This window comes from Pan paniscus, chromosome 8, assembly GCF_029289425.2.
Source record: "Pan paniscus chromosome 8, NHGRI_mPanPan1-v2.0_pri, whole genome shotgun sequence".
NCBI classification, from domain to species: Eukaryota; Metazoa; Chordata; class Mammalia; order Primates; family Hominidae; genus Pan; species Pan paniscus.
The window spans coordinates 28208013-28222289 of NC_073257.2; the positions used below are offsets into that span (position 1 = coordinate 28208013).

General features: G+C 46.0%; 1 protein-coding gene across 1 annotated transcript in view; it reads right to left on the reverse strand.

The window, feature by feature from the left end:
- FAM171A1 (family with sequence similarity 171 member A1) overlaps nucleotides 1-13769 on the reverse strand; it is a 163726-nt gene extending 149957 nt beyond the window's left edge. The window contains exon 1 of the mRNA XM_034930040.3: nucleotides 13432-13769. Within this exon, the coding sequence (XP_034785931.1) occupies nucleotides 13432-13528 (97 nt within the window). The 5' untranslated portion in view covers nucleotides 13529-13769. The remainder of the gene's footprint in view (nucleotides 1-13431) is intronic.
- Between the last annotated feature and the right edge of the window lie 508 nt (nucleotides 13770-14277).

Sequence of the window (14277 nt, forward strand, 5' to 3'; positions counted from 1 at the left end):
GCACATGTGTATGCCTAGGTTAGCACTTAATATTTGTGAATTTCCTGGTATGTAAATTTCCCTAAGAGGAAAAATAAGCATTAAGTAAATATGGAACACTAATTAATGAGATACATGCTGAAGTATTTATTTAGGGGAAAGGGCACTGATGCCTGAGACACACTTTAAAATGCACAGAATATGATTAATGGATGGATAGAAGGATGAATAAATGAGCAAGTAAGTAATAAGGCAAGCATAATAAAATGTTAATTACAGAGCCTAAGTGATGTGTATGGGTATTCACTGCAAATTTTTTTCCGTTTCTTTGTATGACTGACATTTTCATGAGATAAACTGGAAAAATAAAAACCTATTACAGTCCCATAATACCATCTATCAGTTTAAAATTAGTTTTCTGAGTCTTTGTATAAGCAAAGATTGGAAGTAGAAAGCTTTTTATTTTTTGAGACAAGGTCTTGCTCTGTCACCCAGGCTGGAGTGCACTGACAGGATCATGGCTCACTGCAGTCTCCAACACCTGGGCTTAAGTGATATTGTCACCTCAGCCTCCCAAGAAGCTGGGACCACAGGTGCCTGCCACCATGCCCAGCTAATTTTTAAATTTTGTGTAGAGACGAGGTCTCCCTATGTTTTCCAGGCTGGTCTTGAACTCCTGGGCTCAAGCGATCCTCCTGCCTTAGCCTCCCAAAGTGTTGGGATTACAGCTGTGAGCCACTGTGCCTGTCTAGAAGCTTTTTTAAAAAGAAAGAAAAATATTAAACTTTTACAAGTTCAAATACCAAATAAACACTTGTATTTCACACTTATTTCAGAGCAAAGAAAGCCCTCACTCTATGCCAAAAGGAGAAAAAAGGCATCTCATTATGCTTTATGAATCCAATCATACCTGAATGTTTTACACGTAACCTCATCTTTCCTTTCCCCAACTCACCAGTCGCTGGGTTCAAACATGTTTCTCTTTTTATATAAACAGTTTGCCAAATATTAATGGGCTCTGAACACACAAGCCAGAAGATTCCCTCAATCCCAGCTAGGTGCAAACCCAAATCCCACTCTGTTCTATTGGACCTCCCTAAGAGCTCATGAGAGTTATTTGTGGGAGCTTCTTATCTCTTCCACACATCTGGATCCCATGCAGTATCAAGTACCAAGCTTCCCTCATAAAAGATGCTCAAGGTTGCTTTTCATGGTTCAAGGGCAAACAGGAACCACACATGGGGTGTTTTCGTCTTTGTTCATGAAAATTACCAGGCCCATGAAAAGCCCCTTATTTACATTGGTAAAATGCTATGAGGATCAACATTGTGTGAAATTATAATGTAATCCTCTAAGTCATAAAGCAGCACAGTTGGGGGGTGAAGTCCAGGCTGTCTCCTACATAACAGTAGAGTCTTCCAACTAATGTGCAAATTTGGGAAAGTCGTTTAACTTCTTTGCACCTCACAGTCCTCTTCTATAGAGGGAGAATGATATTTACGCTGCATGCGATTGATGTGAAGATTAAATAAGATGATCTGTCAAGCTCCTTTGCATACTGTCTGGCATGTCAGAAGCACCGAGCACATGTTTCCTAATCGTCATTGTTAGTTTTATGTGTCCAGGTGAATGAAACTGAGAGTGCCTGTCTCTATTGCATCAATTTAACATTAAGTAGAGCAGACAAATCAATATTGACAATTCCAAGAATTTAATAAATCACAGTTATCTAAACAAACTTCACTCCTGGGGTCTTAAAGTCAACATACAAAAACAGCACCACTTTAGATACAGCTTTCAGGATTGCAGAAGCTGCCTTTTTTCCTTGCAATGTGTGTCCACGGTGGGTTCTGAAGTCTCAGGGAGGGAAGGGACAGGGAAGTCACTTGTCCAGAACCTGAGAGGACACCCTGAGCAGTCTTTTTCCTCCTCCTCAACATCCTCAAGGGCAGAGAAATGGGCCTCCCGGTACCCTCTGGCCATTGGACAGAGGATCATGATCCATCCTTGACATTTTAGCTGGGCAGGCGGAATGAGTCCTCCAAAGACATCCAGGCCCTCATCCCTGGAACCTGTCAATACATTGTGTTAAAAAGGGACTGCAGAGGTCATTAGGGCTATGGATTTCAAGATAAAGAGATTATCCTGAATGAGCCCCTAAAAGCAGGGAACTTTGTCCACCTGTAGCCAGAGAGACATCGCAGAAGAGTAAGTCAGAGCAACTGGACATGCAGGAGGCCTGGATGCACTCTTGCTGGCTTGGCAATGGAAGGGGCAAGGTGATAAGGAATGCAGGTGGCCTCATGGAGGTCAGAAAGCCTTCTGGCCAAGACAACAAAGCAACAGGGACTCGGTCCTGAATTGGCAAGGAACTGAATTCCAAAAAGGAACATGGCCCAGCTGATGGTTTGTTTGTTTGTTTGTTTTGACACAGGGTCTTGTACTGTTGCTCAGGTTGGAGTGCGGTTATGTGATCATGGCTCACTGCAGCTTCAACCTCCCAGGCTCAAGTGATCCTCCCACCTCAGCCTCTTAAGTAGCTGGGACCACAGTGTACCACCATGCCTGGCTAATTTTTTTTATTATTTGTAGAGATGAAGTCCTGCTATGTTGCACAGGGTAGTCTTAAATGCCTGGGCTCAAGCAATCTCCCCACCTTGGCTTCCCAAAGTTTTGAGATTGCAGGTGTGAGCCACCACATCTGGCCCCGATGCTTTGCTTTTGACCTTGTGAGACCCCAACCAGAGACTTGGCTGAACCATGCTGTCTATACCCAAGCTTCTGACCCATGTAAATGGCGAGACAATAATGGGTGGCTAAATTGCTCCATTTGTGGCAGTTTGTTAAGGTAGCAATGGAAAACTAATGCAATGAAAATATCAGAAGTTCCTTAACAAGCTTCCCTTTTTTCCCTCTAGATCAAATACTCTCTGGAATTGAACCATCTTTCACAAACAAGACTTTGAGGCTACCCCTTTAGGATTTCCTCCTTCTGATTAGCTCAGTTTAGCTATTCTAGGGCTGAGCTTGTCATGACCAGGGACAATGTGGTTTCTGTCACAGGGATGGGTGGGCACAGAGGAGTGCCAGTCCAGCCCAACACCAGCAAACATCATGAATGGGTAACAGTTATCACATGGATAAGCAGAGCATACAATGCCAGGAGACTTGATTTCAAGCTGTCCTTTGAATGTGTCTGGCATCTAGGGTCAACCACAATCATCTGAGTATAGTCAGATCAGCTCAGGATACAGTAAGATTATGCCCCAATCTGCTTTCTAGAAACCACGCCTTCATCAAGGCAGCCCAACATCACCCTGGCGGTTCTGGTAGCCAAGCCACACTTTCGACTTTTTACTTGATTAATGTTACAGTCACCTAAAAGATCTAAGTATTTTTCCCATGGATTAAAATAAAATTAACCCATTCTATGCTGCAAGTTTGTAACTGCCATAGTTACTGGCTACAGAGGGTTATTATTTTTTCGATCTAAATTTGGACCTAACTTTTGCAAGCCCTCATCTTACCTTTATAAGAAACTATAATCAATGTCGTCACCTAATCATGAATAAAATTTGATTAATTATAAAGGATAAATTATTAATAATTAAACAACTAAGATAATAGCAAATGTTACTTATAATAAAATGTTAAGATACAAAGTACACGTGCTTTAATTCTCTCTGTTAATATACATTTCCCTTAGAATACACTTCTTATTGACTCCTCTGTGAGGGAAGAGATTTAAGCCATAATTGTGGTGCAAGGAAACCACACCACAACCACACTCAAATAATGTCAGAATAAAGAGGAAGAGAGTGAACGTCATTCATTGAGACTGGGCTACTAATGGCTGTTCTTGAAATCAGAAGTCTTGCCAAGCGTAGCAACTCATGCCTGTAATCCCAGCATTTTGGGAGGCTGAGGTGGGTGGATCACCTGAGGTCAGAAGTTCGAGACCAGCCTGGCCAACATGGTAAAACCCTGTCTCTACAAAAAATACAAAAACTAGCCAGGTGAGCTGGTGTGCACCTGTAATCCCAGCTACTCAGGAGGGTGAGGCAAGAGAATCGCTTGAACTCAGGAGGCAGAGGTTGCAGTGAGCCGAGATCATGCCACGGCACTCCAGCCTGGGTGACAGAGCAAGACTCTGTCTCAAAAAAAAATCATAAATCTTACTGATAGGACTCACTTTATGGATTGCGGACAACTTTAATAAAAGTGTTCAGTGCTCTTCATTCAGCTCTGCCAAAATCACATTAAAACTCTTTCTCCCAATACAAATTCAATCATTTTCCTATTCAAATTCTGAGCTCAAGATAGTACATCTAAGAAAATAAAAATGTTCATCTGACTTGGAACTAGCTGGGCCTTTTCTCATTAAGTGTATGCCTCTCTATCCTTGTGGGAGTACAGATTAAAACAGGCAAAGAAAATGATAAAACAATGTCTGGTAAACTAAATTCTCACTTCCAAGGTATCTTTTCCTAAGCTAACTGCTACTTCCCAAAATTCCAAAAGATCTTGCTAGTTCTCACATTTGAGTGTCCTTATATATTTCATATAAAAGTAAGAGTTCAAAATATGGATGAACAGATGAAATCCACATTTGATCATCTTATCTTCCCATCCAGTTTAAGGAATATAAGACAGCTTGACCTAATTCTTCCATCGTTATTATTCAGAGATTCCCAGTGATGATGAAAATCACTAAAGCACCAGTATTATCTAGGCTGTGCTGTAGCTACTTTAAATATTTGATCAACTAGGGCCTCTTCTACTTAATTTGCAACTTTTAGGAATCCTGAGTGATGGAATACACACTTATGCTCCTTGAAATAAGACTTCTGTGTCCCACTGTGCGTAACTCCTTGAAATATCTAGAAATCAACATTACTGGCCGCCATGGTGGCTCACACCTATAATCCCAGCACTTTGGGAGGCTGAGGTGGGTGGGTCACCTGAAGTCAGGAGTTTGAGACCAGGCTGGCCTGTCTCTACTAAATCTGAGATGGGCTGAAACCCCGTCTCTACTAAAAATACAAAAATTAGCCAGGAGTGGTGGCATGTGCCTATAATCCCAGCTACTGGGGAGGCTGAGGCAGGAGAATCTCTTGAACCCAGGAGGCAGAGGTTGCAGTGAGCTGAGAGGGTGCCACTGCACTCCAGCCTAGGCGACAGAGCGAGACTCTGTCTCAAAAACAAAAACAAAAACAAAACATTACCAACAACCAGTAGCTGGACTTGTTTTTAGTCATACGAGAGTTAGTGGGTTTCATCTGAATCAAGAGACTCATGCCTAATTACATAAAAACTACCATCTAGATGTCCTTCTCACTTTAGGCATTTATTTTTCCACTTATTTTCCAATAGGATTGTAAACTTTCCGAGGTGAGAATTACAAAATAATTAAGCTTATGCAAAAAATATAATGCCCCTCCCCGACAGACCACCTCTTTTTGTCCAATAAGTATTTAGCACACTGTCTTCATACAGCAGATGCTAAGATTTAGGAACTTGATTTTAAGAGCAGAAAAGAGGTCAGCTACAGATGAAGGAAGTGAGGGTGTAGAGCAACCATGGAAAGGAGGATAAAAGAAACGCTCTAGAGGAGACGATGTGAACTGGGAAGAGCAGGAGACAGTGGGAAAGGCATTCAAAGACAGGCATGGAGGTCATAAAGGCCGGGCTTAGTCATCCAGGCTTCATACTTCGGGCAAAAGGGACATACTTTGCATTATTCTGCAGGACAGGAATGTGAATTAAATGGTGCTTGAAGACAGACAACATGGAAGAGGGTTTTGAGTTGAAAGGACAAATTAAAACTGAGATGAAGACGATGCTGTCTTTAGCAAGGACCCAAGAGGGCTAAGGTAGACATGGAGTGGAAATCAGCAGAAACGAATGAATACTATGCCTAAGCTATGGGAGAGAGACAAAGATGCTACCTTAACCTGTGGCAAGGTCATCGGCCTTAAAATAACTGAATGATTCACTCCTTTCCTCCATTATTTATCTACCTTTTGGCCAAAGCCCAGAATTCGAGAAGGTTCAAGTTTCTCTGCAGCTTTAAGTTCAGTTCCTTGGCAGGAGACTGATGGCAGGACACTTCATCACCCTTCTCCTTCCCCTAGACATGAGGTTGGATGGAGTCCCATATGACTCCACCAAGCCATCAGTGACCCCTTCAGCTTCTGTTTGAGACCCTGCCCAAATGTCACCTGTCTCCCCTCTTTGGGGCCCACTGAACTGGATTCTTTTGCTCCCAAATGAGATGGAAATTGCAGGAAAGCAAGCAACTCCTCCCTCCCTCTATTCCCCAACAGATGCAGTGGCAAGGCTTGTCGAGGTGTTTCCACACTGCTCCTCCCTCATCAGCATGGGGGCTTCTTGGATTGTTCAAATGGCCCTGGGCCCTGGAGCTGGTGGGGTGCATTTGTCTGAGAGAGGCGGAGAAATCTCAGAGGGGCCATGCTGAGCCCTGGGGAGGACAACTGGGAGGCCATTCAAGTCAGGTGGGTGGAGGGTGGGGGGGCGGTCCCTAACATTTCATTACATAAAGGCAGAAGGGACTATGGCGACATCCCATCCCAGCTTTCTTTTACTTCATTTGGTTACTAACAGATATGTTTCAACAAAAATTAGAGCACAGCCAAAAAGCCAGCAAGACTTCTGAAAGTGGCTTTTGGCAGGGGTTTCAGAGGCTACATGTTCTCCCTGCAGGTGTGAATCCCAGCTCTGGAAGGAACACAGCACACTCAATGGACCCGAACATAAGAAAAGCCACAGCCCACTTTTCCTTCCTCATCTGGAAGGAAAACAGTTATTCTGGTGATGGTGGGTGTCCTTGAGGTGGTCCCCAAGGATTCCTGTCATGGCTCCAGTTTGGTGGAATTTTGGTAAACCAATGCAAAAACTCCATGCATTTTTCCAAATGTAACTTCAGTAGCTCAGTTCCAAAAAGCAGTCCATGCTGCACCACCATCCTGTGTGGGCAAATCTCTATTCACAGTTCTTAGGGGTTAGGGTCTGTGTTAGTTCCCTATTGCTGCCATAACAAATTATCAAACAACTCAGTGGTTGGAAACAACACACACTTATAATCTTACAGTTCTGGAGGTCAGAAGTCCAAAATCAGTTTCACTGGGCTAAAGCCAAGATGTCAGCAAGCCTGCATTCCTTCTGGAGGCTCTAGGGCAAAATTGGTTTCCTTGCCTTTTCTGGCTTCTAGAAGCCACCTGCATTCCTTGGCTCCTGGCCCCTTTCTCTATCTGCAAAGCTATCTGTGTAGCGTCTTCAGTCTCTCCCTGACTTGGACCCCTTGCTACTATTAGCACATCTCCTCTGACTTTGACCTTCCTGCTTCCCTCTTGTGATTGATTACAATGGGCCCAGCTGGATGATAATTCAGACTAATCTTTCCATCTCAAGATCCTTAACAGAATCACTTGGCCACAGTCTTTAGCCATGTAAAGTCACATACGGTTCCAGGGATCAGAATATGGACATTCTGGGGGCCATTATTCTACTACCACAACGTCTGCATGGCCAGAGCGCACAATTACCTTAGGTCACCTGGCCTGGGTTTCCTCATCTCCAGAACAAGGAAGATCAACTTGATCCCCAAGACCCTTCTGGCACTAACATTTGCTATGTAAATTTATCTATGAGATTCCTACTGCACGGATTTTAAGGGAGGGAAGGGATGTAAGCAGACACTTAGATTTCGAGTCTGGTTAACAGAGAAGCAGGAATGCCGGGCTGCAGAAGGAAGGACAAAGAGTTTGAGGTAAACCTGGAGTGCTGAAATGGAGATGTCTACCAGTTTGCTGGACACAAAGAGATGGAGCTATGACATCAACTAAAGATGCGAGAGCCTGAGTCGTCCATCCAGAGGGGCTTAATTCCCAGAATTTGCAAAGATTAATAAGTTCTGAAAATGGTAAATGAAAGGAAGAAAAGGACTGGGCATGGTGGCTCCCACCTGTAATCCCAGTACTTTGGGAGGCCTAGGTGGGAGGACTGTCTGAGGTCAGGAGTTCAAGACCAGCTTGGCCAACATGGTGAAACCCCATCTCTACTAAAACACAAAAATTAGCCAGGTGCGGTAGCATGCACCTGTAATCCCAGCTACTAGGGAGGCCGAGGCAGGAGAATCGTTTCAACCTGGGAGGCAGAGGTTGCAGTGAGCTGAGATTGCACCACTGCACTCCAGCCTGGGGGACACAGTGAGACTCTGTTAAAAAAAAAAAAAGAGAGAGAGAAATGCAGACAGACAGACAGAAAGAAAGATGAGCAAATGTTTGCAGACAGACTTGAATCTAAAAGTAAGAGGAGCTGGCGAATGAAACAGAGGCTTGATCAGAGAAGGTGGAGTCATCTTACATATGCTGACTCAGCTGTTTAGGGGAACTTATCCTGAAGCCCTTTCTAAAATGGTTAGTTGCCTCAAATTTTGCCTATTTACAAGTTAGATTTATTTTTTAAATAATGGTTTTCTTAATTCAGGGTATGCTATTGGGTTACACTGTAGAATTTCTTTTTTAAAAAACAGTTATTTCATACAATTCTTTGGTCGAGTACTGAAATGTAGTTTCATTTATTTATTTATTTGGGATGGAGTTTCATTCTGTTGCCCAGGCTGGAGTGCAGTGGTGCGATCTCCACTCACTACAACCTCTGCCTCCCGAGTTCAAGCAATTGTCCTGCCTTAGCCTCCCGAGTAGCTGGGATTACAGGCGCCCGCCACCATGCTTGGCTACGTTTTGTATTTTTAATAGAGATGAGGTTTCACCATGTTGGCCAGGCTGGTCTTGAACTTCTGACCTCAAGCGATCCACCCACCTCAGCTTCCCAAAGTGCTGGGATTACAGGCATAAGCCACTGTGCCTGGCCTGAAACTTTCATTCTAAAATACATTTAAAATATATTCAGTTCTGTGTTTCCTGGAGTTGAATAATTTACTTAAACCGCTGTCTTTATGAGTCCTAAAGTCATATTTGGTGATATTGAGTGAAAATGATTTGTGTAAAATCTTCTCTATAACTTGATCAAACTATAACAGCATTACTGGTACGTATAATTTCCACTAAACATGTTTCACAAAAAGTACACAACGTATTTGTCATCACAGGACAAACTCCTCTCTCTAGATCTCTGAAATATGCTTTATTCAATTTTTTCATCATGATACAGCTTTATACATACCTGCTGTCTATCCAGTTTATTTCCATATGTTTTCTTGGTAAGCAGTGTTTACTAAAAGTAGGAAATTAATATTTACTAAAAATTCCAAATTAGTATTTCCCAGCAATAATAAAGATGCACAGTTAGATTTACTGAGATGTCAGTAATTTGGTTAAAATAAAGAATTGATTAAAACTGAGAAAGTGGCTGGGCGCGGTGGCTCATGCCTGTAATCCCAGCACTTTGGGAGGCTGAGGCAGGCCGATCACAAGGTCAGGAGATCGAGATCATTCTGGCTAACACGATGAAACCCCATCTCTACTAAAAATACAAAAAAAATAGCCAGGCGTGGTGGCGGGCACCTGTAGTCCCAGCTACTCAGGAGACTGAGGCAGGAGAATGGCGTGAACCTGGGAGGCGGAGCTTGCAGTGAGCTGAGATCACGCCACTGCACTCCAGCCTGGGCGACAGAGCGAGACTCCATCTCAAAACAAACAAACAAACAAACAAACAAAACAAACACACACACAAAAACTGAGAAAGTATTAATACTGGAAAGCTATTTGTTTAGAAATGCATGCAATATTTTCCTTCTTTTGGTTTGGATGTTAAGGTAACAACCTATAAGTTACAAAGTATTATAGACAAGTACAAATAAGATATAAAAATAATTCATGAAGTCATTTCAAAGACTTTTCCAGAAATTCCCTAGACGTTACTGTTGCTCCTGCATAAAGCCCTCACACCTGGCTTGCAAGGAAGCCCAGCGGCCTCTGTGAGTCCAGCTCCTGCGGTTTCCCAGGATGTGAGCCCATGAGTTTTATTTAGAAGTCATGCTCTTAATACAATGTCACCGTAAGTTAGGCTTGTTGGATGATCCTCCTGATACCTTACATGGCTTCGTGGTCTTTCAACAGATCCCAGTGTTCTAATAACTGAAGTCTGAGTTTGGCAAAGAATAGACCTCTTAGAGAAGAGACAAAGCCAATCATTCTCTTCAAATGTTATAACAGATTGCAGCTTTTCTGAGATGAGCAAAAAGCTAGTGCATCATCGCAAAACACCTTGCACTTTTCAGCACTGGGTTTGCCTCAAACACCTGCTAGATATCCAGCAACAAAATAAACATCATCCAATAAGATGTCTGAGCATGAAGTTCTTAACCTAGCTCTGACCTTCCTTTTGGCATATAAATAAGAGTGCTGGGCTTCAAAAACACATCCCTAAAGAGTACATCTGCACAGCTTACTGCTCCTCCAGGACAGCTCTCTCTATTGAACCCAGCCTCATTACAGTTTTGCAAAAGAGGTGAAGAAAATCAAAATGGGTCAATACTTTTGAACAACAATTTTGAAAAATTCCCAGAAAATAGATTCGATACTATAAATGCTCCAGAGCAACTGAGAGGAAACACTTAATAAAAATAGTCATAGTCTAGAGCTAGTTCAAATTCATGATGAACAAAGCCAACCCTTACCGTGACAACTGACTGTGGCATTGGAAATCACTTTGCCAATTCGAAGCAGCTACGGGAAGAGAGTCTGAAGCCAAGCCTCCAATTTTATCTTGAATATATAAAAAGCAAAGTAATGCCAAGAAATTCTGCAGATGCTAGTTTCATCAGATGACATAAAGACTCATTTAATCAAAAAGGTGTCATTTAGTTCTAGCAATCTAGTTGGACTACTACAGTATATGATTTCCATCTGTTTGAGGTCTCTAAGCAGTTTTACCAAAGTAATTGCCAAATCCTGTTGGTGCATAATATGTATGTGCAATGCTTGTTCAAAGAATGATTCAAACAACAGATTCTACATAAAAGCAAGATTCTTACAAATTAGCTTTTGGGGAAGGTAAACATTGAACTTTTCTTCTTAAAATGCAAGCCAATGATGATCACTAAAGGTTGCGTTATGGTGTAGGTATTAGCTATGGTTGATGCTTACCTACTCAGCACCATCTGAGCACCAACTGTATGCATAACAACCTACAATCCACTGTGGGAAATGCAAAGTGAAATCAGATGCAGCATTTGTCTTCATCGTGTACATGATCCAGGAGAGCAGAGAACACATGAATTTTAAAACTACGTCATACTACAGCAAGTGAACATTAAGATGCTTTGAAGAACTCAGTGAGTTGGGACTGACCTTCTAATGTCAAAGGAGAAATTGTCCATTCCCTTAAAAATGCTGCTAGCTCAAAATCCAAATGCCAGGTAGTGAGACCTGATTTCTGAAAGAGTTCCTGGGCTCAAGGCTTTAAAAAGCCATCCTTACAGTAGATAACAACAAAGGAAATAATCCAAGGGGTAAACTATGCCAAGATACTTGATCTCCCACTCCAACCATACCCTAAACTAAGCCACTGCTAGCCATGGCAGAAACCTCTTCTCATGTTGACCATTTCCCTCCCATTTTGCATAATATTCCATTCCTGAGAGGCGGATTTTTAGCAGCAAGAGCTGGGTAAAACGTGGTCTTAGACCTAAACCTGTTATATATATATTGAATATATATATATATATTGAAGACATGCCTTCCTTTCTCTAATTCAGAAGTGCATGAATTTAATATTTCCATATATTGGTATTTCAAGTGCAAAAGGAAAAATTCAACTTGCTCTTTAAAATTAACGGCCTCGCTGAAGTGCAAATATCATTCTCTAAAATAGCTGATTCAAAAAAGCAGTAGGGTATTGATAGAAGAAGCTGCAATGCAACAGTGATGATCTAATGTCCTAAACATTCGTTTCCTACACGAAGAGACATATAGGTCTTTTTGTATTTTGTAGCTGTCCGCTCTTCCATGATATGCATTACTAAAATTATACACAATTCGTAACGGTCATATTCTACCATGGCCATAGAAGCAGCAATGCATTTAAGATATACCAGGAAACGATACTGCAAGTGCCAGAATATGAAAACCTTCAACTCAACATGTAGGCAACAAACTCAACCCAACAGAGTGTTGGCAGAGCCTTTCCTCCCCGTAGCAACATCGTGGTGGAAGCCCGGGCGTCTCTGCTCCCAGGCACCCTGAGCGTGTTAGCCGAGGAAAGGGGGTTCCAGCAAGGAGACCCTCGGATGCAGCACTCCTCGTTTCTTTGGCCTGCAGGGCCGACTTTGCAGGACACACACCCTTCTGAGGGGACAGGCCTCGGGCTCGGAATCCCGGGGTTCTGCAGGGCTGCAGGGAGCTCCCTCGCAGAGACCTGAGCCCCCGGCAAAAGTCCAGGCAGCGGTGCCCTGGGTGAATGCAGAGGCTCATCTGCGGGCCTCAGTGGCCCTTTTGAAAACGCCAGCAACAGAGGAGTCCTCGACGCTGTCCCCACAAAAATGTGCCAAGCAAGCTTCAGGGTGGGTGTGGGGGACTCCCCTCAAAAAACGCTGATTTTAAAAACAAAAGACAGGCTCGTGGCCATTCTCAGAGGCGACCACGTTACTCCCAGGGCTGGAAAGCAGATTTGTGGAGGCCAAAGACGAGACAAAAGGCACGAGCTGGCGACAAACTGATCTGGAAAGGATTTTTTTTTTTTTTTTTTTTTTTTTTTTTTTTTGTTGGTGAGCGATGAGGGCCTCCCAGTTCAATTCTTTCTCCCCTTACAGAGAAGACTCATGGGCCGCTGAGCAAATCCCTTATGGTCTGGAAGAGACGTCAGATAGGCAGGGGGAGAGAACCCCCCAAACTTTCCCAAACTGCGGCAGGCTAGTGGCTAGTGGCGGCAGCGGCCGCGGACCTCGGGGCCCCGGGACACAGGGGGCACCCCGGGGCGTCAGCCGCCCCCTCCCGCCACAACAAAAGGCCCCAGCGCAGCCCAGGAGCTGGGACTTCCCAGACCCGAGCCCGGCGTGGGGAGCCGGGAGCGCGATCGGGCGGCGCGCCCTGGGCGGCCCCTCTGTCCGCGGCGACATGGGAGACAGAGCCGCGTGTCCGAGGCGCGGCATAAAGGGGACCCCCGGGCGCATCCAGACGAGCCCCCGCCGCAGCGGCGACAGCAGCTGGAGCTGCCCGCGCCCCCGCCCGACCCAGCCCCCGATCCCCGGCCCCCGGCCCCCGAAGCCTCCGCCCGGGTCACCCCGCGTCGCCGGCCCGCGCCGCCCCCTCGGGAGCGCGTTGCGGGTGCTGCAGGCCCGGAGGCTCCCGATGCGGCTCGGGCTGCGTCGCCACCACGCGGCCCGGGACCCTCCCGCCGCCGCCGCCGCCGCCTCCGCGCCAGGCCCGGCGCGACACAAAGCCCCCGGCCCCGCCGCCGCCCACCGACCTTGGGCTCCGGCGCCGGGCTCCCGCAGCGTCTTGGTCACCGCCTTCCAGACGTGGCAGCCCAGCAGGCACAGCAGCAGCGTCGCGGACCTGCTCATCTCCGCCGCGGGGCCGGCGGCGGCTCGGGCTCGCCGAGAGCGGGCCGGGCGGCGGCGCGTCACGGGCGGCCGGGCGCCGCGCCCCCCTCCATGTCGCTGGCTCCGCGCGCCGGGCCCGCCGCCCGATTGGCCCGGCCCCGCCGCCCCGGCCGCTCCCTCCTGCGCCCCGCGCCGGGTTTCCCCGAAGAGCCGCGGCGGCGGCGGCGGCGGCGGCGGCTGCTGCTGCTCCGCCAGCTCCTTAACCCCTTCCTGCCTCGCCCGCCGCCGCCGCCGCCGCCGCTGCCCGCGCCCAGGCCCCGGGCCCGTGGTGCCACCTGGCGGCTGCGGCGCCGAGGGCGCCCCCGCCCGGCGCCGCTGCCTCGCGCCCCCAGCCCGACCCCCGGCGACACTGCCCCGGCGCGCCCCATCCCCGCAGCCCCGCAGAAGAACCAGACCTGCCTTTCAGGGCGGAGCCCTTTTCATCACACCAGGTCACCCAAGAGGCCGCAGGAGACATTGTATCTGGGTGTGACCCCCCCACTGGGTGCCATCCTAATCTAGTTGTGTCCCCCAACGTAGATTTCACACCCAGTGTTAAAGATCCGCAAGAACACTCCCCAAGCCAGTATAGACTGCAGTAGGCCTGCAGTACCTACGTGTTGGCGGGTGGACAGCTTCAGGAGGAATAGTACTTGGATGGTTCTAGGGGTTAGGGTGGGGAGGAAATCCACATCTTTTGAGGCCCTAGGTGCTTTAAAATTTTCTGTCCT